This window comes from Rhinolophus ferrumequinum, chromosome 26 (genome assembly GCF_004115265.2).
Source record: "Rhinolophus ferrumequinum isolate MPI-CBG mRhiFer1 chromosome 26, mRhiFer1_v1.p, whole genome shotgun sequence".
Lineage (NCBI taxonomy): Eukaryota > Metazoa > Chordata > Mammalia > Chiroptera > Rhinolophidae > Rhinolophus > Rhinolophus ferrumequinum.
Genome location: NC_046309.1, coordinates 183266 through 210122, shown reverse-complemented (window position 1 = coordinate 210122; position 26857 = coordinate 183266). Strand labels below are relative to the sequence as shown.

The 26857-nt window shown below is 45.3% G+C and overlaps 1 protein-coding gene across 3 annotated transcripts in view; it reads right to left on the bottom strand.

Annotated features, from left to right (window-relative positions):
• Window positions 1-955: 955 nt before the first annotated feature.
• The window catches only part of ESYT2 (extended synaptotagmin 2), a 64360-nt gene continuing 38458 nt past the window's right edge, over window positions 956-26857 (bottom strand). Inside the window, exons 11-24 of one of the 3 annotated variants that reach the window (XM_033098664.1) lie at window positions 26535-26583; window positions 25332-25421; window positions 24829-24924; window positions 22829-22930; window positions 19362-19424; window positions 16249-16323; window positions 14915-15001; window positions 10739-10888; window positions 8946-9331; window positions 7654-7752; window positions 6075-6206; window positions 4520-4625; window positions 3675-3724; window positions 956-3563 (exon numbers count right to left, since the gene is read on the bottom strand). In XM_033098664.1, coding sequence (XP_032954555.1) covers window positions 3518-3563; window positions 3675-3724; window positions 4520-4625; window positions 6075-6206; window positions 7654-7752; window positions 8946-9331; window positions 10739-10888; window positions 14915-15001; window positions 16249-16323; window positions 19362-19424; window positions 22829-22930; window positions 24829-24924; window positions 25332-25421; window positions 26535-26583 — 1531 coding nt within the window. In that variant the 3' untranslated portion in view covers window positions 956-3517. The remainder of the gene's footprint in view (window positions 3564-3674; window positions 3725-4519; window positions 4626-6074; window positions 6207-7653; window positions 7753-8945; window positions 9332-10738; window positions 10889-14914; window positions 15002-16248; window positions 16324-19361; window positions 19425-22828; window positions 22931-24828; window positions 24925-25331; window positions 25422-26534; window positions 26584-26857) is intronic. The other 2 variants (XM_033098662.1, XM_033098663.1) reach the window with 2 other exon arrangements.

Below are 26857 nucleotides of genomic sequence, written 5' to 3'. Positions count from 1 at the left end.
CAGTAAGGTAGGGGATCTAGAGCACCAGACCCTAGAGAGGCCAGCGCCGACCGCCAGGGCCCAGAGCAGGACTGCAGCACCCATGGGACTCGAAACCCACAGCCCACCCCAGAAGGCTCTATACCAGAACCTAGCTTTTAGTTAAGATTATGAAATTAACCTTCTCAGAGTGTTGTTGGGTCCTGGAGCCTGGAGGCCTGTCTGTAAAAGTTTCAGGGAGAATGTAAAGCTACACTTTGCTTAAGATAATGGAAGAATCTGGCCTGTGAAGCACAAGAGGCGCAGGTCTGTTTTATTGTTACAATAACACCACTTAGAATCCCAAGGTATCTCACAGAACTCTGCAGGCAGGAAGACCACCTGGTCAGAGACCCCACAGAAGACACCGCCAGGAGCGAAACCAACCCGCTGAGGCTCGCACAGAACTGACCAATCAGCACAGCCCATGACCCTGGACCCCTTACCCAGGTTACTCATGTTTCACCTTTAAGCCCCCCATTTTGAGCCAGTGGGGAGTCAGGGGTTTGAGGTGAAGGCCTCCCGCTGTCCTTCATGGGCCCTGCCAGGGCGGCTCCGTAATGGCTCTGCTGTGTGCCCAGCGGCCGAGCCCTCCTCGGGCTCAATGAGTCAGTTCCAACCCCAGCAATGGACACCTCCGGTATTTCCCCTCCATTTGTTCAAAAAACGTCTGTTTCATTACTTCTCAGTGCTGTAGCATGAAGCACATTTAAAGACTGTATTTCCTCCTCATAATTATCTCTCAGAGGAGTGGTTTTCAAAACCCACGGTCTAAGGTGGGCACATGAGAACCCAGTTAGAAGGAGAAAAGGGGACAACACCAAGAAAAGAACTCACAAATGGCAAATATGAATGAGATCTCGTATTTACTTTTCAGATTATCTGGTCCCACACTAGAATTTTAATTTCAAAAGACAAAGGAAAAACAATTCACAAGTGAGCTAACATAAAAGTTTATTGAATAAATACATGCACTGTCATGTAAAATTAGCTGAACAAAATTAGGACATTCTACAATAAAAACCCTCCGCGGTTTTCTACTTGCAGTGGGTGATCCAGCTAGAATTGGAGTCAAAGTAACAAACAAGCAGTTTAAACGCACAGCTTTGCATTTGGCTTAGGTTCTTGAGAAAGAAGGGCTGAGCCCTTGATGAAGAGTATCTGTAAAAGGAACTCTCCTGTATAGAACATTCTTTGCGGTAAATACAACTCCTAGGCTTCTTGTTTTCATCTGAGACTTTTATTTATACTTTGTATTTTAAGGCACAGAACAAGCAACCCACATGTACAAACTAACAATTCAAATTCATCCAAGTGAATTTCCCTGCACTGGTTTGGCTGGACGCTGAACAGCTCCAGTTCCCTTTCTCCAGATGAATTGGTTCTTAAGAACTGGAGCTGAGCACAGAGAACTCAGAGGGCACCATCGTCAGGGCAGGGGAACTCTCGCCCTCTCCCTCAGAATGACGGCTTTCTGACACCGCGACAGAATCTCGCCAGGAGGTGTTCTAGGGTGCCTGGAAGGAACCGAGCCCTGGCTTCCTTTCCCTCCCTCTGCCAGGGGCCTGGGAACCTGCAGCTCATAGGCTTGGTACCTCTCATGGTAGTCACTTCGCCCACATTCTGAAACAAAGCATCCCATCAATTAAAATACTCGAAAACATGAAGCTCATGGTTATAAAAGTCAACAATTTAAGATGTTAGTATAGATTATTTCATGCCAAATTGCAATGAGTGTTTCTTCTCAGACGCCCTCCAACAGGCCTAATTTGTGAAACATCTTCAATCAGACACCATCGGCAGGCACCTAGATTTAGTGAGTAATTACCTGTCTTTCTCACACTACTGAGATGGCCCAGCCAAGTGCTTCATGTACACACACACCTCCGTAAAAGTCCTCCTGCACGTTATGCAGGAAACAGCGGCTGCAGGCTCCATTGTAAACATGCCCAGGGTTCAAAGCGTAAATGAAACAAAATGTCAACCCGCTGGGAGCAGGAGTGCAGAGAAGGAAGTCGGTGTCCCTGCAGGCACTTGGGCACGTGTGGTCCATCACGTAAGCAGTCAAAGCCCATGTAAGCTTTCTGACAAGAGCTCCCATTGCCGGCGGTAAGCGCTATTTCCCCAATGACTTGAGAATGTTCTTATGGCTCAGGAAGTCACCCTCATCGTCCAGCTTAAAGCACTTAAGGCTGTCTGCATGTGCGCACCCTTCACTTATGGCACGCACAGCTCACCACACTGCCCTTCGAGACTCTGAGGTGTAAAACATGCTTTTAATAATCTAAGAAGAAAAATATATTCCAGAATACAAACTGTGTAATATTCCAACAGTGAGGTCAGTCATGGCATGAAGTAAGGACACCCAGGAAATGGTGGTTTACAACCGACAGCCACTGTGCCGCCACCGCGGGCCCCGAGGAGGCCTGTGCACCAAGAGCTCTGGCAACCTGTCCTGCGCGTGATGCCACACGGACGAAGGCAGGAGTCAGCTTTCAGTGTTTAGCACAGCTTCCTAACACTCACCCCGAGTTACCTCACCGCCGTCAGTGATGGTGACAGTGTCAGCCTGTCTTTCTTTACAGGCCGGGAGAACATGGGAAGTTAACAAGCTCATGATGGGCTATTTCATAACAGCCTAACTGCTAACATTGAACAGTCTGCACTATATTTTAGAAAAAGTGTAGCTGGGTATCTGTGCACTATTTCATGAATAAGTTACAACAAGCAATTAAACTTAAGACATTTCATTTTATGTAAGAAATTTCAGATTAGTACACTATGATTTATGAACCATGACCATTCCTTTAATATTTTACGCTACTCAGCAATGTAACACTTTTCCTTAGAAGCACTTCGACCGACTTCTCAATAACACATCTTTATATTCATGAAAGTGTTAAATCTTGAATATTTTCTTTCATTGGTAATGGGCAGAAATATACTAATATTTAATAATCTTTCACCTTTTCTTTTTAAAAAGAAAGAGCACAAAATAAGCCACTGAGAACTTTTTCCTGCAAAGACAAAAAGATTATTTCTCATAAGAATTTAATAAGTTTTAAAAGAAAAAATATACATTTTCCTTAATCAGTTTTCTTTTGAATTCAAACCAGCATGTAGAGATTATAAAAAATAGAGTCTATTTACATGGCATAGTGAGCCTCAGTGCTATACAAAGCAAGGCAATAATAAAGCATATACAGGAATCTGCATCTAGTAGATACAACTGACATACAGATTAACAAAACACAATAATAACCGCTGTCCTATTGTACACTCTAGTAACTGGCAAAGTACTAGAGGAAATCAAACATACAAAATTTAACCATAATATTGGCCAAATATGCCTAAAACATCAACCAGTTTTATAAAACTAGGAAGGTATGTATAACCAATACATGAAAAGTAGAAAAATAGCATCGCTGTGTCCGTGGGAGGGTGCATCCCAGCACACAGGCTGGGCAGATGCCAAGGAGGGCTCCTCGCGCACCCACGCCTACGTCACCATGTGTGGTCTCGTCCCGTCTTCCGTGAGGTCATACCTGGGAGCACAGAAAGATGACAACAACACGCGGTCAGCTGTGGAAAGCGCTACTGAAAGAACATAGGGGGGATCAGCTTATTGGTTTGTCATGTGTGGCGGGGACACTCACCACTGTGTCCAGCCTTTGGCGAGTTCTTCAGAGGCCAGACCAACCAGCACCTGTGGGTTAGAAAGCGTTTGAGAAGTGGGTTGAAGTAATTCCTGTGGACCTTTTACCACTCCTTCCCATCTCCAGTCTTCTGTCCTAGCCCGGAGGTGTGGAAGTCTCCATTACCGAGTCTCTCATTCTTTAATCTTTCTACCTTCAGGCTGCCCTACGAGCTACATGGTCCACCATATATATCCCAGAGGTCCTTCCTATATCCAGCTGTCCTGAAATCAGGTGATTATGAAGCATCCGTGGGCATGATTTATAGGGACATGGCTCGTGTGCCATAATGGCACCAACAACTCAAGATTCCTCCTCCCTAACTTATCTCCTACGTACACTACTAAGTAACGTATCATCTTAGGCAAGAGTTTAAATGTGACTACGGGCAAAGACGAGCAGAAATTCAGAGAAATAAAGCCAAATATTTGTTAGGGGAAAATCAGCTGGTTAGTCGACAAAGTGGAACTGTAGAATACCATCCCACTGGGTACACTTTCCTTGTGATCCTTGAAAAGTAATTTTTATTTAAAAATTAACTTTCTATCCAACTGTAAGGTCACGGTATTAGTATGACTAATATGCCAATGATATGAATATGTAAAACAATGCAAATCACTTAAGGTATCTTCAGAGAGTACTGCTGTTTCGCTGATGTCTTTCACGACCCACTGCTTTATTAACATGCATTAACCTCAGCGCTGTCCCCCTTTCTACTTATGTAAGTTGGCCTAAAACGACGCACTTGGGGTTGAGGGTTGAATTTGTACCAAGTGTAGGAGCCCATCAAGGACCTTCTCACTTACTTTGCCAAGAAGCCCTTTGTCTTTGGACAGGAAGCCGCCACTGTTCTTCACGGCGACGTCCAGCGTCCTCCTCTGCACGTCTGGTAACGAAACGCTAAAATCAAAGCTGCAAGAGAGAACAAGGCCTTCCTTAATATTGCCGCCATCTTGCTGCATTTAATTGTGACTGAAAAATGCCATTTCTGCTCATGAGACCATGCCAAATGTTACGTTGTATGTTTGTTATAAAACTGAGTTCTCCTGCTAGATGTTTGGGTTTGGCATTTCATGAATATGCAAAACCCAATTATTTTTCATATTTTCCAAACATAAGAGAAGACTCTGGCATCCTAAACACGTGAAAAGCCTACTGCCAGGCGCTCTTATGTATGGGGCAGGGGTTCAGTGAACACACATGCCTGATTCTTTCTGGCTATTAACCAGTGGGACAGTGGATGTTATGTGTGTCACAGTGGGGACATCCAGACTGGGTCACTCGCCCAGGCCTGAAGACTAGAGGAGAGTCACTTCAAAGCCTGCATGAGTGAACTAAATAAAAGTACCCTGTGGCCTGGCTTCGTGGAAGGAAGGAGGTCTGCAACACCTTTTTCAATGGCTCAAGTCAGATGCCACCAACTGACAGGCCTTTGGGGGAGTGGGTCTTGGAAACCGGCTGGAGTGTGGCCGGCGTGCAGCAGGGTCTCTGGCAAAGCAGAGGCCTGAGCGCTTGAGGCCTCCAGAGCCAGGGCTGGGGTGTGGCCGGCTTGCCAATGGAGCTACAGCAATTAGCGACCCAGACCACATGACGGGTCTCCAAACTTAAATGCTGCAGCCAAGTAAGAACAGGACACATACAGTGTGCACAGGCCAGTCAGTAAAAACGGTAACTGACCAGTATCCTTAAAGATGAAATGAAACTGAATTAGTAGATATTCACACCATTCAACTGAATTGTTTCTTAGAAGGCTGGGTTGTTAGCTACAGAGGACTCTGAAGTAGGATGGTGAATCTGCACAGACCAGGGCTCTACGTGTGGCCGGGGGACCCTCTGGGGAGGTCACCACATCAGACTGGCCTCAGGAGCAGCCGGAGCCCCTAGCAAGCCAGAACGCTAAGAGAACTGCAAAAAGGTCCAACAATAATGCTGCTCTGGTCATTAATTTTTAAAACTGTTTTGAAAACTAGTTGTTTTTCAGAAAAATGTCAAATTTTAAGATGTTATAGGTTCATTATTGTTATTTTTAAAAATACATGTATTTTAATATTCTCAGTTCTGATTTGTAACTCAGTAAATATCAACAGTCATTAAGTCCACAACTGACAGCTCTTCAGGGTCACCCACCCTTTTGTCTTTATTTCATCACTGGCCCTCCCCTGCCCACGTGTACAACTTGTATCTATCACGTGCAGCACTCCTACAGGAAGTTCAGAATCCTAATCTTACCAAGTTTACGCCTGCTAACTTGGACTTTCTCTCATTTTACTTCTCAGCCGTGTGCAGCTTAAACGCTTCAGTCACTCGAAGGCACTGACTGGCCTTCCTAACTCCAGTCTGCCTACTGAGTCAAGTCCATACCTCTGATCAAACACAGGGTTCAGTGTTTTCTTGGACACGTGGGTTTTTCTCCTTCCTGACCTCCTCTTGTCTGGTAACAAATACATGCGGACATAGGGATCAGAGCCGTCCTCAGAGAAGGCAATGAGATTTCTGGTAACACAAACCAAACAACAGCAGGCGTCAGAATCTAGGAAGCCGACAATTAGCACCGCATTCAAATGTATTAGAGCAGGTCCTCAAGTAACATCGTTCTGTTACAATGTTGAGAAAAAAATGGATTCCCGGCCAGGGCCACTGTCGGGGTGCAGTGTGCACGTCTCCCCCATGTCTTAGGGGTTTTCTCTGGGGACTCCGGTTCCCTTCCACATCCCAAAGAGGTCCAGGTGAGGTGATGGCATGTCTAAACTGTCCCAGCCTGGTGAGTGTGGGTGTGGGTGTGGGTGTAGGGGTATGTGACCCTGCGAGGGAAGAGCGTCCTGTTCAGGGCTGGGTCCCGCCTGGTGCCCTGAGCTGCAGGGAGAGGCTCCAGCCTCTGAGAGCCTGAACTGGAGTCAGAAGGTTGGAAGAGAATGATCTCACCTGTTTTTATTCATCTTTCTTAAATGTATGTAGAGCTCACATTTATTTCAATGTTTAATATCAGAGGTGTTTTCAGTCTTTATTTAGCAGCTGGGTGACGTTTTGAGACCAGAAATATGCCATAGGAACTTAACTCTCGTTTATATCAATTAGATGCAACCACTTCAAAATAGTCACTTACTGATGGACCTGAAAATCTGGCTGGGGGTTGTTTGGTTAGAGGCCCCTAAAACAGTCTTCTGGCCCTGTATCCCCACAGAGACCATCTCAGGAGCAGGGACATACAAGCTGCTCAGCACATGTGCACTGAACTGAACTCTACACTTATAGTTCTATTTCTAAATGTCACTAATTTTACTTTCCTGTGTTTCCAATGGCCTTTTCTAAGATCCAAAGAATTACATAAACATATTTATATCACAACTACTGTGGAGACAAACAAGTCACATAAGAGAAAAACAGCTCTACGCCATCATCGAGCAAATACAGGTGGAAGCCACACTGCCCTCCCGCGGCCACCGGTGCACAGGACACTGCACAAGTTAAAACGTCCTGACGTGGGGAACGGCACCCTGCACCACTGGTGCCGACCTCAGCTGCTGCACCTTCTTGAAAGACTAAGGCCACACCCACCGTGATACCAGGAGCTTGGCCCGGATCCTCTGAATTGATAGAAATTTTCTCCTGAAAATTTAATCCCCAAAAGACACTTTAATAAAAGAAAAATATGTTCATTACCGTGTTGCATGTACCACTGACCATCTAAACACCCAATACTAGGGAGGGTTACATAAACTACCCTTCAATGGAGTGTTGCAAACCAACCAAATGGACAGGAATAGAAAATGTTTATGATGAAAAGCTAAGAACAAAAAAGGAATAAAAACTGAGTACCAGGATTACAGTACATCTAATTGCTGCTTTGTTCTTCAAAAAGGAAACCAAGCGACCTGTGTGGAAAGCCAGAGCCAGTGTCCCCTGCCCTGTGGGACAGCCACCCAGGGGCCATGCCGCTCACCTGCAGGCGTGCACGACGACCACCAGCTTGTTTCTCTGCGAGCTGTGCCGGACTGTCAGCTGGATCTGCCCCAGCGGGGACTGTCCCAGCGTCGTCCCACTAAGGAAGCAAAGCAAGAAGTCACAGCTCCCCTCGGATCCGACGAGGCCCCGAGTCACTGTTAGGTCACATTCACTCACGCAGACAACGAGCAGTCACATTACCCACGAATTCAAACACAAAGGAAACCTTGGAAGATTTCAATCAATCAGTCGAACTCATATTCCAACTAGGGTTCAATGTAACTCATTCAAAGCTGACAGCGTTCTCATTTAGGGCCCAAAGTAAGACGAGGCACATCAGTGCTGCGTTCTTTGGACCGTAACTGCCATGTGCGTGCATCTTTTCTCAAAACCACACACGACAGACATCTGATGAGATCGCAACACCTGCCTCGATTTCTCTCTCGAGGTTGAAGCACAGACTGCAAGACAACTAACGACTGCCTGGCTCAGTGTCCCCCAAGACCAACTCGGCAGCTCCTCTAAGTTAGCTCCTGAGAAAAAGTGGTTTCTTATTTAAAATTCTACTTCCTTTGGAACAAGAGAGGGAGGGACTGATGTCTTTGTTCTGCACGAGTGGACGTGACAAGTGTGAAGGAGACAAGTGGACTGTGAGTGTAGTCAGGGCTGCACACGTGTGCCTCTGGCCAGCCCCCACGGGCACACGCTTCCCCTCCGCTCCACTTCTGACCACTCACATGCCTCCTACAGCAACAAACAGCAGGAAGTATCTCAAAAGCAACTTTGTTCCTTCCGCTGAGAAGAAAAGGTAATATGTGAAGCTGTGACAACCGCACACTATTTCACTTCCTTATCTAAAGAACCCTGAATGCAGCCATGAGTCATGGAGCGTAAGAAGTCAACACCAACACCCAGAGACGGACAAAGCGACAGGGGCCCAGGAATGGGTGTTCACCAAACATGAAGGAACAGGCCCCAGTCCTGCACAACAGATGCCAATCGCCACATTCAGATCCAAGGTCAGCTCCACCCTCTGCCTCCCTGGTCTGAGGACGGGCACGCAGGAGCTTCCGAGACTCTCCTGTTCATGGGACCTGCTACCCATCGTGTTCTAGTCCTTAACTGACCCAAACAGTAGGCCCTAGAAAACTGCAGGCTTGACTTTGAAAGTGACTCAGTGAGGGAAAGGGTGCTGTCTTCCCCCCCCACCCTGCCAGGGCTCTCGACTAACTGCGGACCACAGTCCGCAGATGTGGCCGCCTGACAAGAACGCAGGCAGCGTCCACTCACTTCTCGAGTTGCCGCAGCCTCTGCCGGAGCTCCTGAGTGGCAATGGGCAGCGATATGTCCGAGGCAATGCTGGGGGTGGGCTCCTTGACGAACATGTGGCTGGGGGAGCAGGCGGCGCCCACCTGGAGGCTGGAGGCGCTTCTGCCCAGGTCTCGCGGCCCTGGAGAGCTGGCCTCCGCAGGCTGAGCTCTCTCCTCCATGCCAGGCTTATCACTGCCCCCAGCGACTGGTATGGATGGGGCTGTGTTGCTGTCACCAGCAACTGGCGATGCAGTCGTCTGCGATCTGACAGATATTTTTCTCCCTTGTTTGGAAACAGAGGGTCGCTTTACTTGAGCAGAGTGTTGGTGGTCTGGAGACCGTTCTTGCTTTTCCAGGTGGAGTATCTAGAAGGTGGAAATAAACCTGAAATTAAAATCAGTGACACTGGTAACGGCCTGATACAATTAACACTGTAGATATATTTATTCGCAAGTATTTCTTTATAACTTGGCACTAAACATTAAAAACAATCTAGTCTATCTGTTCAGCTATCCTATTATTAAAGTACTACAATATTACAGAAAGTTTGAAAAAGGAAAGTTTAAGTAATCAAAGTTATCAAATCTGTGATGTAAATGTCAATTCTGTGTATTTTCAGCCTCTTCCATTTGCATGCATTTCTGCACAGTTGTAGGTGATGTTATTGTTGGAAGAGCCTGAACTGCAGGCTGGTGGTCTCATCCCTCATCCTACACAGGTAGTCTCCCACCTTAGACTACACAGGAGGTCTCCACCAGCAAACCTGGCGAAGGATGAGAGTCAAAAACACCTCTGCCCAGCAAGATTACCCCAAATACCCACATTGGTGCAGGCGCAGCCCTCGTGCCCTCAGCTTGTGAGAGCACATGAATCGTTCACTTTGATAGGTGTTAATATTTACTTTTAACACACACAATATTCCACTGGGCACAGTCTATACTCTCTAAACTCCTCATTCCGGGGTGACTGTGATGGCTGGAAGCTTCCCTCACTTTTACAAAATAAAGCTGCAGCCATCATCGTCATGTTCACGGCCTCCCCAAATTCTGCATTATTACAAAAAGTCCGATTTCCAGAGGAAGGGTCCCTGGTGCAAGGGGCTCTCTGACTCACTGGAGACACTGCAGTCCTTTCTGGAAACACTGTGCACACCCAGCGTCCTGACAGGTTCAAGGAAACCATTTCCACTGCACCCTCTACACACTGTTTGCTTTAATTTTTTAAAAACATTGGCTCTTCATTTTAGTTTGCATTTTTTAAATTAGTGAATTTGCGTTTTATTTTCAACATTTCCTTAGGTACTTACAAATGAATTATTGTCTATTTTGGACAAATTTTTTTTCTGTAATTTCTACCATCTTGTAGAGTTTTATTAAATTCTCTCTTCTGGATGGCTTTAAAAGCTTAACCCTAGCAGAAAACTTTAGTGATCCACATAGCAACACTTGCTTGGCTAAAGGATAGAAAACCGGTTGGCTGGATTCGTGTGGAAGCAGAATGAGCACCCTGGGCCTGCTCAAGCAATCTGGAAACACTGCTTCTGTTGCATGTCTGCATGGAAGCCTCAGCTATCTCCCACTGAGCTCCCACAAGATGCAGGATAACCCATGCTCCCCATACAGGTGCCTGCCTGTCACCCCTGGCATGGCGTCAGCACCACGATCACCACCCAGCCATGTGCCTGCCCCCGCCCGCCGTGGGCAGTGCCTAAGAGCAGCACCACTGAGGCCCGTTCCCCACCCCTCCCGTGTTTCCTGTGGGAGAGACAGTACCCTGAGGGCAATCTTCATCTTCAGAGTGCTGTTGGGGCCTGAATTACTGAGCTGGAATCGCTGGTTCATGGTCATATCATCGCTGGTGAGCAGCTGACTGAGAGGGAGCTTCAGGCTCCCTAGGGAACACTGATGCTGTTCGTCTTTGACCTGCGACACACATAACAAAGCACACTGAGCTCCGAAGGGACACACAGGAAACGTAGAAAGGTCCAAAATCCAGCCTTTAAAAAACATACTTCCACCATCTCCCTCTAAGTGGTGTTTCCATAAATGTTCAACACAGTAGAAAACCTCCTTCTGAAGACATAAAACATTGTAACGAGTGATGCTACAATGTATCCACATCACATGTATCTGCCACTTCCTCATCACACAATTATGAGCACAAAAAAGAACATCATGTTACTATGAATCTGTTACCAGAACCCAATCTCCACAAACCTGAAGATTAGAAAGAAATGTCTTACACCCTATGAAAATGGTGACAATACACATTTGTAACCAGGTGTCAAGTTTCTACTGGTAACAGGTATGTTGGAGAAAAAACATTTCTAAGTGTCTTTTAAGCCTTCCCTGCTCAAAATCTACATGGTTGTTTTAAAATTTTACAATATATCTACTTTAAATGCATGGCAATTTCTGTCTCCTGAATAATAACCTCCGGTATTACCTCTGTAACAGGTATTATTCTTGTTAGATTGTTTAATACAAAATAGTTTAACGAAATAGAGTAAGAACTTTAGCGGTCTCAGGAGCTATAAGCAAATGGTCAAAGAAGCTAACTACACATGAAAACCTGAAAGCCTGACTGCTAATTTCTTTTTAAACTGTAATCCAAAAGGATTTTTAGAAGAAGTAACTATGGTCATGTTTACTGAACTTTGAAACTTATTTTTTAAATTCAAGACCCAGTAACTACAAGTTATTTTATGAAGAAAACATGTGCTAAACAAATATGAAAATTAGCTGGACAGATACATATTGTGTGAAATGGAATGTAAAATACAAAAGCACAAGCACAGAATAATGGCAAGCCTGGCGTGCTTGACGGTGATCCGCTGCTCAGCCTCCACGGGAGGATACCCCTTTTTGGACCTCAGGGTATCACAGGCTGAGGAGCAAAGTCAGAGTTATATAAGCAAAACAGAAAACGGAAACAGAAAACGAAGGCCTTGCACAACTCAAAGAGTGAATGTTGGCCAGGAGGCCGGGCAGAAAAGAAACATGGGAACTAGAATCGTAGAGCGGTAAGGTGACTAAGGCCGCCACTGGTGTGGCCCCGGGAGCTGTGTGACCCACTTGGAATAGCACTGTCCTCTGAGCTAGGAGAACGTGAGAGGAGGACAGAACATACCGCCACTGGAGCAGAGGCAGGCGTACATCAAAGACACGCCCTCTATCTCCTCCCAGTGTGTACTTTACATGCAGCGTATATTTTAAAATACACAGAGGACTTGTGCTTCTGACCATGATGGAGTAATAGGAACTGAATTTATCATCCCACCTCAACTTACATAGCAGCAGATAAGAGATTTAGACTAGACAACACAAGACCTGGGCACAGGAGTTTGCTGAGACTGGAGAAAGTGAGGTGAGTCCGACAGCTGATCTGCTCACTGCCCGCACCATGGCCAGCCACAGTGCAAGTACGGGGATCCCAGATGGAGGCCCGCGTTCCCCTTCGCTGAGGACACTGGGTGAAGAACTCAGGGAGCAGCAGAGAGGAAAGAGCCCCAAAGAGGAGAGCTGGAGGCCCCCGAGGGTCCCGTGTCTTCAGCTGATCAGCCCATGTGAGGGACCTGTGCCCAGGAGGGGCAGGGGGACAAGTCCCAGAGCACAAAGAGCCGCAGACAGAGAGGAGACAGCGTGTACCACGTGGAGCATCACACTGGGCTGCATGGCCTCGTGTGACCACGGCCGTCAGGGTGCCTAACAAAGCTTAAATCAAGCCTCGAAAAGCTCAAAGGATTTCTAAGGAACTTACCTCCCAAATGAGAACAAAGCTCTAAAATATTAAAGGAGCACAAAAGCCCAGCACTAATAATGTAAAATTTACAATGGGAAATTACCAGGCAACCAAAGAAGCAGGAATATATGACCCATAAGGAGGGTGAAAATCACTCGTAGGAACAGATCCAGCAGTGACACAGATGTCAGAAGCAGTAACAAAGCACTAGAAGCTATCTCACATACATGACAAGCACACGAGAGGGTAAAGGAAAGACACGGAAGGTAAAGAGATCCAAACTCAGCTAAAAAGATGAAAAATACGTCTGAGATGAAAATACACAGGATGGGTCTGAAAGTAGATTAGACACGAAGTGGGGAAATATTTGAGGGAGTAATGGTCAAAAATTTTACAAACTCAAGGGCAGCAGACTTATCAGAAACAAAGCAAGATGGAAGAAAGTGGAAGAAAAAAAACATGTTCTCCAAAAATGTTGTATCTTGTGAAAATATCTTCCACAAGACAAATGGAGGTGAGGCAGACCTCTGAGATGCCCAGAAGCTGGGAGTCCAGCACCCGCAGCCCAACCCCACAGGAACTGTTGAAAGGGGTCCTGTGGGCGAAGGCAGATGGCAGCCCTGGGACGGGATACCATGAGGCCGCGATGGATAGTGGGGCGGGGGGAGGGGAGACACAGGGCTGGACAGGAGACATGCTTCCTCATGTTTTCAAAAGCTCTTTAAAATAGAATTGTTTAAAGCAAAAATAATAAAATATGCTGGGCAGAGGGAACGGAAGCATGCCACGGAGGTCTTGTATCCCTGCAACCTGGTTCCCCGCTTAAAGAGAGCAGTGGGAGGTGTAGACGGTACCAAAGACCCAGCTGCCACCACCACCAAATCAGAATAGACAAGGAGATACGTCAATTATAAAAAATGCTTAATTCATCCAGAAGAAGACAGATTAGAAAAAGAGAGAGAACAAGGAACAAATGGGGCAAGTAGTATGGTGACAGACTGTAACCCAACCACATCAATAACAACATTAACTATAAATGGCCTAAATGTCAAAATTAAAAGATTCCTTAGATTGGATAAAAAAGCAATATTAAACTGTAGGTATGTTGTCTATAAGAAGTCAACTTTCAATATAAAATCACAAATAGATTAAAAACAAAAGGGTAGGAAAAACAAACCATGCGAACTCCAATACAAAGAAAGACGGGATGGCTACATTAATATCAGAGTCGATTTCAGAGCAGACTATCACTTAAATGTAACTGTAAAAGCGGATCGTTACAGGGATAAAGGGAGCCAGTCATCAGGTGGGCTAGCACAATTCTATACAGACTCTTAGAAAAATGAGGAGAAAACACCCTCTAGCTCATCCTGCGAGGCCAGCATCACCCAGACACAAATATTCTAGATCACTGTCCTTCGAGACCCAGTCGCAAAAATTCTTAACAAAATTTTAGTAAATTAAATAGAATACATAAGAAGGATACTACAGTACGACCCACTGGAGCTTATCCCCAAATAAAGGTTTTCTTAACATTAAATATTGAAACCCAAATAAATGTTTGCAAGGTTAACACTGGATATCAACAATGTATTTCAACATATTTACAAACTTAGAAAGGAAAACCAGATGATCATCTCAACAGTTGTAGAAAAGTATTTGATAGAATTCCACATCCATTCAGGAAAAAACTCTCAGCAAACCAGGAGTCGGAGAAGAAGGAAACGTCCTGAAACACAGGCTTACTGGTGAAGCACTACGGCTTCCCCTTAAAATCGGCCTTGTGTGGAGGCCAGGCCAGGCCGGGCCGGGCACCAAGACAAGAAAAGGAAGGAAGGGGCATCGAGGCTAGAAACACAGAAGCAGGTGTCATTATTAGCAGAGAACATGATCGCCTGTGCAAAAGACAATCCTGAAGTAGCCACAAAAAAGCTACTGGAACTAATAAGCCAGTTTAGCAGGAATGTGCCATACGATGCTAATGTACAAAAGTCAAGTGCATTTCTGGATACTAGTAACAATCAATCAAAGTTTAAAATTAGAAAAAACAAAAACGTTTACAGTATCTAAAGGCACGAAACACTTAGGGCTAAGTTTGACAAAGATGCACTCATGGTGACAGCCGCACAAATTGTACACTAAATATGTATGGATCATTGTATGTTGATTCCATTTCAATAAATATATTAAAAACGCAAATAAAATACCTCAACTTCAAGGTCCTGGCGCTTGGGGTTGTGAATGAAGAAAGTGAAGTGTTCCTCCCACACAGGTTCGTTGGTTTTGTACCGAATCTGAAAGAAATATCCCAATATCAGCTCTGTGATATTTCCTGTATTTATCCATTTACTGTGTTTGGAAGCTTAGGATGACTTTAAATTCCAAGACACACATTTATTACACACGTACTATTATGTATTAATTGTGGGAAATGTTCAAAAGACAGAGTCCAAAGCTTTGAGTGTGCCATGAAGACTGCTATGAAATCACACTGTGTGCGTCATCTCAGTGATGGAGGCCCCGGTGTGTGTCATCCCAGTGACGGAGGCCCCTGTGTGTGTCATCTCAGTGACAGAGGCCCCGGTGTGTGTCATCCCAGTGACAGAGGCCCCAGTGATGGAGGCCCTGGTGACAGAGGCCCCGGTGTGCGTCATCCCAGTGACGGAGGCCCTGGTGTGCGTCATCCCAGTGATGGAGGCCCCGGTGCGTGTCATTCCAGTGACAGAGGCCCCGGTGTGTGTCATCCCAGTGACGGAGGCCCCTGTGTGTGTCATCTCAGTGACAGAGGCCCCGGTGTGTGTCATCCCAGTGACAGAGGCCCCAGTGATGGAGGCCCTGGTGACAGAGGCCCCGGTGTGCGTCATCCCAGTGACGGAGGCCCTGGTGTGCGTCATCCCAGTGATGGAGGCCCCGGTGCGTGTCATTCCAGTGACAGAGGCCCCGGTCTGTGTCATCCCAGTGACGGAGGCCCCGGTGTGTGTCATCCCAGTGATAGAGGCCCCAATGTGTGCCATCCCAGTGACGGAGGCCCCGGTGACGGAGGCCCCAGTGACGGAGGTTCCCTCTGCTTGCTCGTGCCCTTCTCTGTACCTCCCCGGGGCTACCCAGTGCTGCATTCAGGAGGCTTCTCCCACAGACGGTGAACAGTGGCCTATAAAACTGTAACTAATTCCTGAAATGTCTTCTCTCACATGAGGAAAGTAGGGCGCATTATACAGCAACAGCAATGCCCTCTCTCAATTCTTAAACCAAATTGTATTTGTTCAATTTTAAGCACCGTTGGTTATCCCATGTCATCTACCCATGAAATCATGCAAAAGCATATTCCTATTATTTTTAATGTTATTTTAAAAAAACGAACAATGTTTGTTACCAAACTAAGTAGCTGGTTATCTGTGAAATGACTGATTTGAGAAAACAAAAGAAAGATATGGAAATCAATGGTCTTGACACCTGCACCAACACCCGCCGGACGTCCCCACCTGACTGGCAAGATTGAGAGTGACGTACCAGGAAATGGGTCAGCATGGCAGTGCCTTACCTTGCTCTCCTGTGCCTTGTGACCAACTGACATCTGCACAAGAGGGTTTGGGTTGCTGTTTATTTTCTTCCCTGACTGTCCAAAAACAAAAACAAAAAACAGACAAAATAAACATTCACATCCTGAAATGAGCTTGCTAAAAATGAAATTATTGGTTTATATTAAGTTTTTTTAATTGACTTCTGATACATCAGTGAAGCAACTGCTAAGCACCCCCAAACCCATAACTGCACCTACCATGAAATAAATTAGGAAAATTTGTATTTGCACAAAGCTTTTAAATGTTAATGTCTTTTATTTTTAAAGCAAGCTACTTTGGAAAAATGAAATCCTCTGAATATCTTTAATGTTAACTTTAGCTCTGAAAATTTATTTTACTAGGATAGCAAAATAGATAAAGTGCAATGAATGGTAGCAGAAAAACATGAGCAAGGACAAAAGTAAAAGAGTATGTAATTCAGAATAGTCCTCTGGTTGGAATAATAAAAATACTACTAAGTGTCAGAGACATGTTTCTATGTTTTTAAGTTAGCATTTTCTATTCAAGCATGTAGCTATCAGGTATCTTGCTGACCAGCTGCCAAGTAATTTTGACTGGAACAATAAATGTCGATCCAGAATCACATTAAATTTTTTAGCAGATATAAACGTAACAAGAAAAGATGGTAAGAAGCATACTTTAGCATAGACAACTGATAGGAGAAAACATAGTAAAACACACATATTCATATTTGGGATATGAGGTTTATTTGTAACTTAGCCCCACAGAAGATGCAGTTAAATATCTGTGTTAGTGGAAAATAATTAAAAGGTCACAATTTTTTTTTTAGTTAAATAATTTTAAGAGTCAATCCTCAACACTGCAGCAATGACAGAATAAACATCAAATTCATGATTATTGGAGTAAAATACTGCTAGCCCAAACCTACTGCGGTACTCTATTTTCTGGTTCATCTTTTGGATGGGAATGAATTCTGCAAAACGAAATAAATACTGTTAAAAAAAAAAATCCAAGGCTATAGACTACTGTGACAGAATACTAACTTTCCCCTAAGTCCATTTTCTCCTTCTTCCTTTAACATTACAACCCTGGAGCTTTAGGTGAGCACAAGTCCGCTGTAAAGATTCTATTTCTGAACCTCCCTTGCAGTTAGGTGTGGCCTTGTGAGTCTGGCCTGAAAAGGAGGGGTGTTCCCTCCCTCACAGTGCCCCACTTTTAGCTAGAGGTATTGAGCCCGGCAGAGCCCCACACCAAAATCTGACGTTGGAGGGAGTAAACTTCTGTCTTTGGAAGCTAGTTACTTTTGAGTCTTTAATTCAGAAGCTGAGTGTATTTCTTAACTAATATACTTATTTCATCTCCAAAAAGTAGCCATTCATTCCTGGAGACTTACTGTATTTATCAATTTAAGACACACTTTCCATTTCTAACATCTCTGAAAACAATGAAACTCACAATTCCTGACTTTAAGTATCTGCTTTTGGGGAGACTGCAGTAGTAAGATAACTGCCACTTCCTTAACCCACTTATTTTGCTTATATTTTCCTTGTGTATATGCATGTGAGTGTCATGAAAAAAATCTATGTTTGTCTTAAGTCTAAAAATACTTTCAATGAGTCTAAAATAAACACTATCAAACCTTAACTGGCATGTTTTCTTTCTTTCTTTGTGGTACGTAAAACAATGGTGTATCTTAAAACAGATGATGTTTTAGATTCTATGAAATAAGGGTAAAGCACTTTTATCTTTTTTAACCACAATGCCACATTCAAAATGCATCAATCAGCACAGGTCAGAGACACAAGTATAATGAAAATAGGAGCTTAACTCCTACTGCCCAGAATTTACATCTCAGCTCCTTACCACTGGATTACTGAGACCTACACATTTCATCTAGTTGAACCTTAGTTTTCATGTCTATGAAATGGGCATGATACCACCTCCAGAAGCTAGTTGTGAGGCTTAAATGAGATAATGTAACAACAATTAAAATAAACATTATCGTGGCTGCACTGAGCACTTCACATGTATGATCTTATTTAATTTACTCAGTACTCCAGGAAAGAATATACTCTCAGATACTCTCACTTCCATTCTAGAATAACAGAGGATTAAATGATGAGTGGCCATGCTGAGACTCAAACCCAGACAGTCTGCTTTCACAGCCTTCGTTCAGATATCACAGAAATGGGGAGGAAAGACTGTTGGTGTAATTCCTTCCAGTGTTTCAGTGGGAACAGTCATTTCAACTGCAGTACTAACTTACTCCTGGGGAAGAGTTTCCTGTGAGGCCACACCTCATGTCCTTGGTAAAGGGGCCAGAAGGGCTTAGGAAATATTACACCAAAGCAGGCTTTGTTAGTCTTCCTCACTTTTGAAATTTAACTTGTCCTTCTAGATGAAGCTGATTACATACCATTCCTGATTCCTTTCAATGGAATTTTAAAAAAATAATTACATTTAAACCCTCCCCTCCAGTATTTAAGTCTAAAATGTTCAAAGAAATCAAAATAATAAAACACTGTGAGTCACAGAAAACTTTTAACAAGTTAGCCAGAGAATATATGTTTATGGTGTTTTAGGGAGTGGAGCTTAGTTTTCAATATACCTCATTTAATGAAATTTAAAGCTTCTCGAAAGATGTGACAACCAAACCCAGCAGCACCAACAGCTCAGAAGTCACCACGTCAGAGACGGCCTCACTCAGCATATTGGAAGAGGTGATGTTTGAATGGCAGCCACATGGCACACCTGTCAATCATAATCTGAACACTGCTTAAGATTTTAAATAGAACTTCTAGTTTGCCAGTTTCACAAATTTGTCAATACAACTAAAATATAGATGATTTAAAACCATCTTAGATATTGCTGCCTAACGCCAACAGGACAGATGCCTAATTTATCACATTGGAACTTTATAACATTTATCTTCCAAGTTGACTAAAATCCTTCTAACTACTAAGTCGTGGGTAACAAAAGTAGGCTCTCTCCACCTAGAGTGTTAATGCCTAATTAGCACGGGAGGTAGGTCATTTGTCCATAAACCCATGAGGAGTCAGGCATCATCTCTTTCGATATGACTTAATTTTCGAAGGGAAAAGTATTAGTTTACCTTTAGGGCTTTCTGAACTGCAGACTTCTTCAAGACGTCAGGGTTAAATTCTAATGGGTTACTCTTTCAGTCAGAAGAAAATGAATATACCAAGGGTTAATAAAACATGCAATGAGGAGTTTATGTAAGGTTAATGACATGAAAATTTATGTGAACAAACAAAAAAACCTTTAAACGAAAACCACTAAGAATTACACAAAATAAACAGTAAAAATCATTTGTAAAATTCTTCTTTATGCTCAAGATTTTATCTTAGAATGAACCTTTGGTCTATAAATATCGAAACACATTTCCTTATCCTCTGTGATTACTATTCCTTCCCCCGCACCCCTTATCTTTGGGATCCAAAAAATCCAATAGCGACACTTTAAGAAAGGGTTCTATTTATTATCCTTTGCTTCAATGAACCCCTAAAATATCAACTATAATTAAGCTAAGGTACCAAGAATGGGCCACGGGTGCCCCAATTGCTCTCAAGCCAAATTGTATCTTAGAATAGCAGGTGCTACTTTCCTTCCTTCTGAAATTTACTTTCTTTGTGCAAAACCACAGCAGAGATGGGGCCTTCTCTACTTCTTCCCCAATTCTTTTCCAAGTATGGAATGTAGAGGCTGATTACAGCATCCCAAGAGTTTCTCCTGGCTTTAAAGTTCTATTATTATGTTTTTTTTGTCCTACTTTCATTGAATTTGTAAACTCATTACTTTCTTGCCCTGAAAAGGGTAAGACTGAGTTGTTTTGCAAGCTCCTTCAAAGACTAACATGTGAAATTAAAGATTTTATCATTTTAGTTGTAATTAACTTCAAATGACACGACTGAATTTTATGATTAGTTTTCTATGAACAGCAGGTTTTATAATGAAGACAGACGGACAACTAGCCTCCCGCCTTCCACGACTGCGGCAGGTGGGGCAGGACGAGGAGACCAAGCACGTGGCCGAAGGCTCTAAAGCCAGCCTCAGCCCAGCCTGCTGCTGACGCAGCCTGCACAGGTCTCGAATGCGGGGCCCACAGGGTCCATGGTGGGGGGCCTGGACAGGTGAGGTGGGGAACCACTGCCCTGAGGTGTGAGGACAGACAGAACCCTTCTGAAGCTCTCTGGATATACGAGACCTGTACTAAATGCACGTGGTGCCCTGATGTGCATCAGGTAAAGCAAAGCCAGGAGCGAGGCGGTGGGTGGGGTGGGGGTGCAGGGCAGCTGTGTGAGGTTGTGGAAGGTGCACAGCTGGGGGTGAGACAGACAGGGCCATCCAGGTGCACTCAGCAGGGCACAGCGTGACGCCACGCACCCCAAACGGAGGCAGCAACAGCCACCTGTGCTTCTTAGTGAGAAAGCACTGGCATGACCACTGCCTAGGACCTCCGTATCACACAGCCAGCACCCTCATGTGTGGACGCTGGGGTAACCGCCACCCAGCTTAGATCAACTCCACCTACAGCACCAGAAACTGAATAACGTGATCAATTCGCTGTGTACTAGGATGGAGCAGACAGGACGGGTCAAGAACATGGACTCTGGGTCACATGCTGAGTTCAAATCCAGCTCTGCCACTTACTAGCTGTGACCTTGGGTCTCTCATGCTCCGTGGGTCTCCTTCCCTTCTCTGAGAAGTGGTCACGGTGGCCTGAGACTAACTGAACTGTCGTAGAGCAGAACCCGTGGGAAGGGCACAGCACCTAAGCTAACCCGTAAGCCGGCGGAGCAGAGCCGGCCGCCAGAAGTCAGACAGCACCCTCACGTTCCTCGGAAATTCCCACCTTGAACTATGCCAAAAGGAGGACAGTGAGGTGGGCGTCCACATTGTAAAGAGGACGTTTCCGGTTTTGGGTGAACTCCTATTGTGCTAAGAGTTTCAGATGAGTATCCCTGGTGGTAATGCACTTATGGGGTTGAAGAGTGTTTTGAACAGGTAGAAGGTCGGACAGCAATGGGCTGGCAGCCATCAAAACCTTTACCAGAAATAGTGAAGGGCTCACTTTCAGTAAGCACTGATCTGACTTCATATTGAAAAGCAATGGGTTAAAAAAACCAAGCTGTTCAAATTTACTTTATGGGAGACTATGTTGATGCCAGTTTTTGCATCATGGGGCAGAGTGTGTGATTTTGGTAACTAGGGAGGAAGATAGTTTCCAAAACCGAGCTATGTTGTAGCAAAGTATTACAGAGCCATTACAAGAGCCTGACACCAGGTCAGAAGAATTTCCTTTCAGAGCAGCAGTTACAGGATGGAGAGAAGCAGCCTAGCAAGTCTGCTGGCGACAGACTGACCCTTTATTCGGCGTACATGCTGTCACTTACAGCAGCTTACAATACAACTTTCCTCTAAGAAACACTGAAATAGAAAATCATTTCAGTGCAAAGTGATAGAAAACAAATGCCGATACGCTTGCACAGGTGTGGGGGCGAGGGTGGGGGAAGAGACACACTGTTCACAGTCGCTGTGACTGAACAGCGCACCCAACCCTTCAGGGTCTTGATTTTCCTCAGCTGTAAACTGGGACAAAATACCTGTTCTTCCAGTTTTGCCCCCTCCCCCGCAAAGTCAGGATAAACTGAGAATGAGTGGGGAAGCAGAAAGGAGAACTCAGAAACGCATAGCCCTATCGCGACCAGGTTCGAGGGTTTCAGAACCTCTCCTGTGACTGAATTTAATCAGTATTCAGTCTCGAAAGGGTGACTCTCTAGACTAATGACTAAGCCCTGGGTGGCTTCCTCATACACCAAAGCAAGTAAAAATATCTGCTAAAAGCACCGAGAACAGTGCCAGGAGTCAAGGTGCCCGAGCAAGACCCATGGGAGACAGACACAATGAGATCCAAACCAGCTGCCCGGACAGGTTACAAGCACCCGATTGCCCACTCCAGGAAATTCTTTAAGTTCCTTTAAAGACGCTCAATCACAAACTCCATCATCTTTTTCTCCCTTAGGGACTCTGGTTAAACAGTGATGTCAAAGTCAAGTTTTCAGGGGAAGAGGTGAATGTCTGTCACCCTCGGCACAGCTGGGACTTTAAGGAAAGCCAAGTCCAGACAGTTCTTTGTTTGGTCAGAAGGAGGAATTAGATTTAACGAAGTCTTTTGAAAGCTTGCAAAGAAATATTTACATCTCACATTGAGATGAACACGACAAAATCAACAGAATCATTATGGCTTCGTTTTTTTCCTCAGAAGAATTTTCATTTCTATTTTTTGGTGGGTGAGTAGCAGTTTAGGAATCTCAGGCTTCTTGATGACTCACCAGGTTTGTTCATCTCATCATCAGATGTCATCACCAGTGTTAGTCACAGCACTGTCACAGTTTACAAAACAAACACAAAACATACACACACACACACAACTGAAATCATGCAAGAAAATTAAAAAGCATGCCACGTCACTCCACCATTGATAGATGGTTAGAAGTTCCAGTCCACATTCTAGCAGTCTCCATTAAAACAAAAGGAAGAAAACACGGGAGAACTCACAAATAGTGCTCTATAGACTGAGGCAGTATTTTCACAAAACACTAGTCCCGACGCTCGCCTCTCTTTTAAGTAGCCACACCCAAAGTTTCCCTCGTAGATACTCTTAGGAAAGTGGAAATGGGAGGAGAAAGCACAGAATGATGGATTGTGGTCATGAGCACAGAAGAAGCACTAATCACAAGAGTGCAGAGGGCAGTCAAGGAACCCCCGAAACGCGGGAGAGCCGCTGGCAGTCGCTCCCGTTTACTATAAATGCCCAGCAGGCAGCGGTTTGGCAGAGATCCTTCGCCTCTGACGGCCAAGCACCCTTCTGCCCAAAGTGCCCCTTTAACAGAAGGTTAACAAAGTCATCTTTTTTTTCTCACGTGATGTTTCTCAAATTTCAATTTAATCTGATAAAACAGTTCTGAAGAGAGGCCTAGGGCCTTCTTGCCAATTCCCCAATACTATTCTCTGTTTCCTAAAATACACAGCAGATTCACTTCAGTCAGGCATTATAAGGCTTGATAACAGCCATGATTGTGGTTAGAAATAAAAAGTTCTACCACACAGGAACTGCTACGAACAGTTAAATAATAAGGAAACCACTTTTCCCAGATTGAGTTTGTAACAGATAAAGCCACAAACTTCAGATTGAAAGGCTGGCCAAAAGGTTAAGGCAATACTGTAAGAGAAATTAAGAACTGAGAAGTTATAATCAGTCAAGAAACCTTCATGGAAAGAGTCAGTTACAGGTGACCCTTGAACGACAGGTGCACCAGTGGACCTGCACGGTTCATGCCTGTGTCACTCGGGTCAGCTGTGTTTTCGATCCCAGGTTGGGAACCCTTGTATGCGGAGGGTGACGTCAGTTACACACGGATTTTTGACTTCGGGTTAGCACCCCTGGCCCCCACGTCGTTCAAGGGTCAACTGTATATACAATTACATACAAAGAGTTCAATTACATGTTTCCAGTGTGAAAAAAATAGATGATCAATCAGATTTTAAATAAACTTTAAATAAAGCATACCAACACCCAAAGTACGTTTACTCTGCTTTTGAGCAGAGCCCAACTATTGCACAATTTTAAACCTGTGAAAGGTGCTGAATGAAACGAGGGCATGTGTTTCTGAGATAAAGGAGACGGCCTGACCATGGTGCCCCCGGGGAGCCAGGACTGGAGTCCCATGAAGCACTGAGGTGCAGGGCCAAGGACAGAGTAACATGCTCTGCTCTGTCTCCACAGGGGCAGAGGACACAGGGAGACACGAACAAATGCTCTTGATGAATGAGCATTTACTATAAGCCTGGGAGGAAAGCACCCTGCACCTGGGGCAGTCATCTGTCCTTCAACAAAACTGGCCTTTGACACAATGAAATAAAGCAAGAACGACCATCTGTCGAACGAGTGAACAGGCACTCAAAACATTAGAAAGACTGTACGATTGTCGTGAACACTCTGCCCCAAGCAGTGGGATCAAGTCTGGTGCTGGGGGTCGCAGGCAGCCTCACGGGGCGGAAGGCGTATGAGCTCCTCCCCGTCACAGTCCTGACCTACAAGAACTGTTTACAGGTGTTTTTCTAAGAGTAAACCATTCTGATGCAAGCCGCAGAAGCCAGTCGCGTGTGTGACAGGCTTCCAGGGGCACCGCACAGCACTCTCCCTCCCACCACTGTCCCGTCTTCCCGCCCCGATGAACTCTGGGTCCGTCATCAGAGCTGCCTTGTTTTATTCCCGTGCCAGATGGAGAATAAATACTTTAGGCAACTAAATTCTAATAGTTAGTGATTTCCTACAGTACACCTTCCTCAACTCCTAGGGAATTCTGGGAACCTCCTCTGTGTTGGCGATTCCTTCACAAAACACGTCAGAGGAAGGTAACACTGAGAATCCTGAATGATCAGTCAGATGTATGAGTAGAAAGTCACAGTATCCCGCCCCCTGCCACTCAGGCTGGAGTGAAGAGAAACCAGCAACAGGAATGAGCACCCCCGGGAGTCCTCACAGTGCTACCTACCGGAAGGTTCCTCGCCGAATCCAAGTACAAGATCAGCAAGGAAGAGGAAAGACCGTCGTTGGCTGGGCTTTTGTCGGCTCTGATGTCTGTAAGCACCTATGAAGAACGGGAGGAAAGCCTGAGCAGGCATGTTCCCACAAGTTTTACACTCCTGCGGCCTGACCATGCCTCTAATGCTCAAGGAGACGGGAAATGTGGGAAACCAACCATCTACTATCCGTAAGCAGAGGGAATGAAAACGGACATCTTTTAATGGCAAGACTACAAATCGCTGAATGAAGCTCGCAGGTGACCTGCGGCTCTCCAAAGCCCACGAGGCAGGTGCAAATGACCCGTGAATCTCTTAAAGGGGGCCCTGTCTTGTATATATTCTGATGCTGCCGCGCAGGGACTTGTAGCACAATACTCGGAAAGGTCGCTGCAGTCTCTTCACTGAGGAGCACAACACGACGTGCACACTGAGCCTGGCAGGTCCAGGGGCGTCAGCTGCTCGAGCCACGCACCTTGTCCAGGACGGAGGTGTCTGGCATGAGCGTGAGCCATTCCAGCTTCAAGTGCAGCTTCCCCTTGCAGACCTCATCCAGGGTGAACCACTGCAGGGAAAAGCACAAGTTCAGCAGAAGGCCTGAATCCACATTCAGATTACAGGCCCCACCAGAGTCACAGGTGATTCCATGCAGCCTCAGCTCTCAGACGCTGACGGACCAAATCCCGCCACAGCCAGCTCTGAGGTCCACCCGCTAGACCACGCACAGCACCGCCCACTGCCCGAGACCATTCTCAAAGCTTTCCAGTATTAACTCACTGGGTTCTAACAAAGCTCCGTGAGGTGGGTGCTATTTCATCCCTAATTTACACACAAGGATTCAAGCGCCTCCCAGTACTGTCAGGCTTCTGTGTACAGACTTGAACAGAATTTGTGACGTCATTCATAGTAAGACATCAAGCCCAAATACTAATTTCAATATCAAACAAGTTAGCGTATTTGTTTTTATTCTTCATTATATACTAATTAACAAAATAATATGCAGCTGTTTGAGTTTCCAAACCACAGAGCAGGTCATCAAAGAGGGTCCCCACACACTCCGTGTGAAGAGACCGCTCTGAGTGCAGGGCCTGTGGCCCCCCCGCAAGGGGATGCAGCAGGCACTCAGCTATTTCCCCACCGGATGCCACCGTACTTGCTGCTCTGCAAGCAGGATCACAGCGCTCTGGTCAGCTGTGCTTTACCTCCCAAATCTTCCCCACCTTTTTGAAGCCACAACCACCTTCTCCTTTTTTGTACTTTTTATTCGGATAGCAATATCCTGCTGGAAGTAGTTTGCTTCCTGTCACTTCCCACTGCATTCACAGCTGTCTTTCATGTGACAATTTCCCACTGACTGTGCTGGCCAGCTCTGCCACTAATGCCAGTTGTCTCCGAACGCCCATTTTTAGGGAGCATCTCCCAGGCCTCTGCCCTGACTCTCCAAGGACAGCACGTGCCCGCCTGAATCAAGCTGGCTTGTGCTGGTATCTTTACCATCAGGAGGTGCTCAGTATATACTGTATGACTGGGCTCTTCAACCTATTTCTCTTCCCTTTGCTGTTACTAGAAGGCTGAAGCTCTCAGCCGGCGAGGAGACGCTTCCAGAACACCCTGCAGGTAGAAGGAGCAGGTCCTTGCCCGCGCTCACTGAATGGAACAATTCTCAGAGAAAACTTACTTCATCTAACAGGCGCTCCTTCTCAACTTCAGTCAGATCAATCATAAGACTGCAGAAAGAACAACACAACACGTTAGGTCACACTAACAGATTTGTCACAACTGAAAAAACCTCAGGCATTTGTCTATGAAAAAGTACAAAACGCTACCCAGTGTATCAGGAAACAGACTTCTCCCAAAAGCTTCCTCCAGCTTACAGCCAAGGGTGTGAAGAGGGGTGAGGAAAAGAGAAGGGTTGAATTTCTGGCAGGTCAGAGCACTCAATTTGGCAAAGCCAAGGCCAGACCTGTAAAAAGGCTGGTCTTCCCCACAACGCGTATTTAC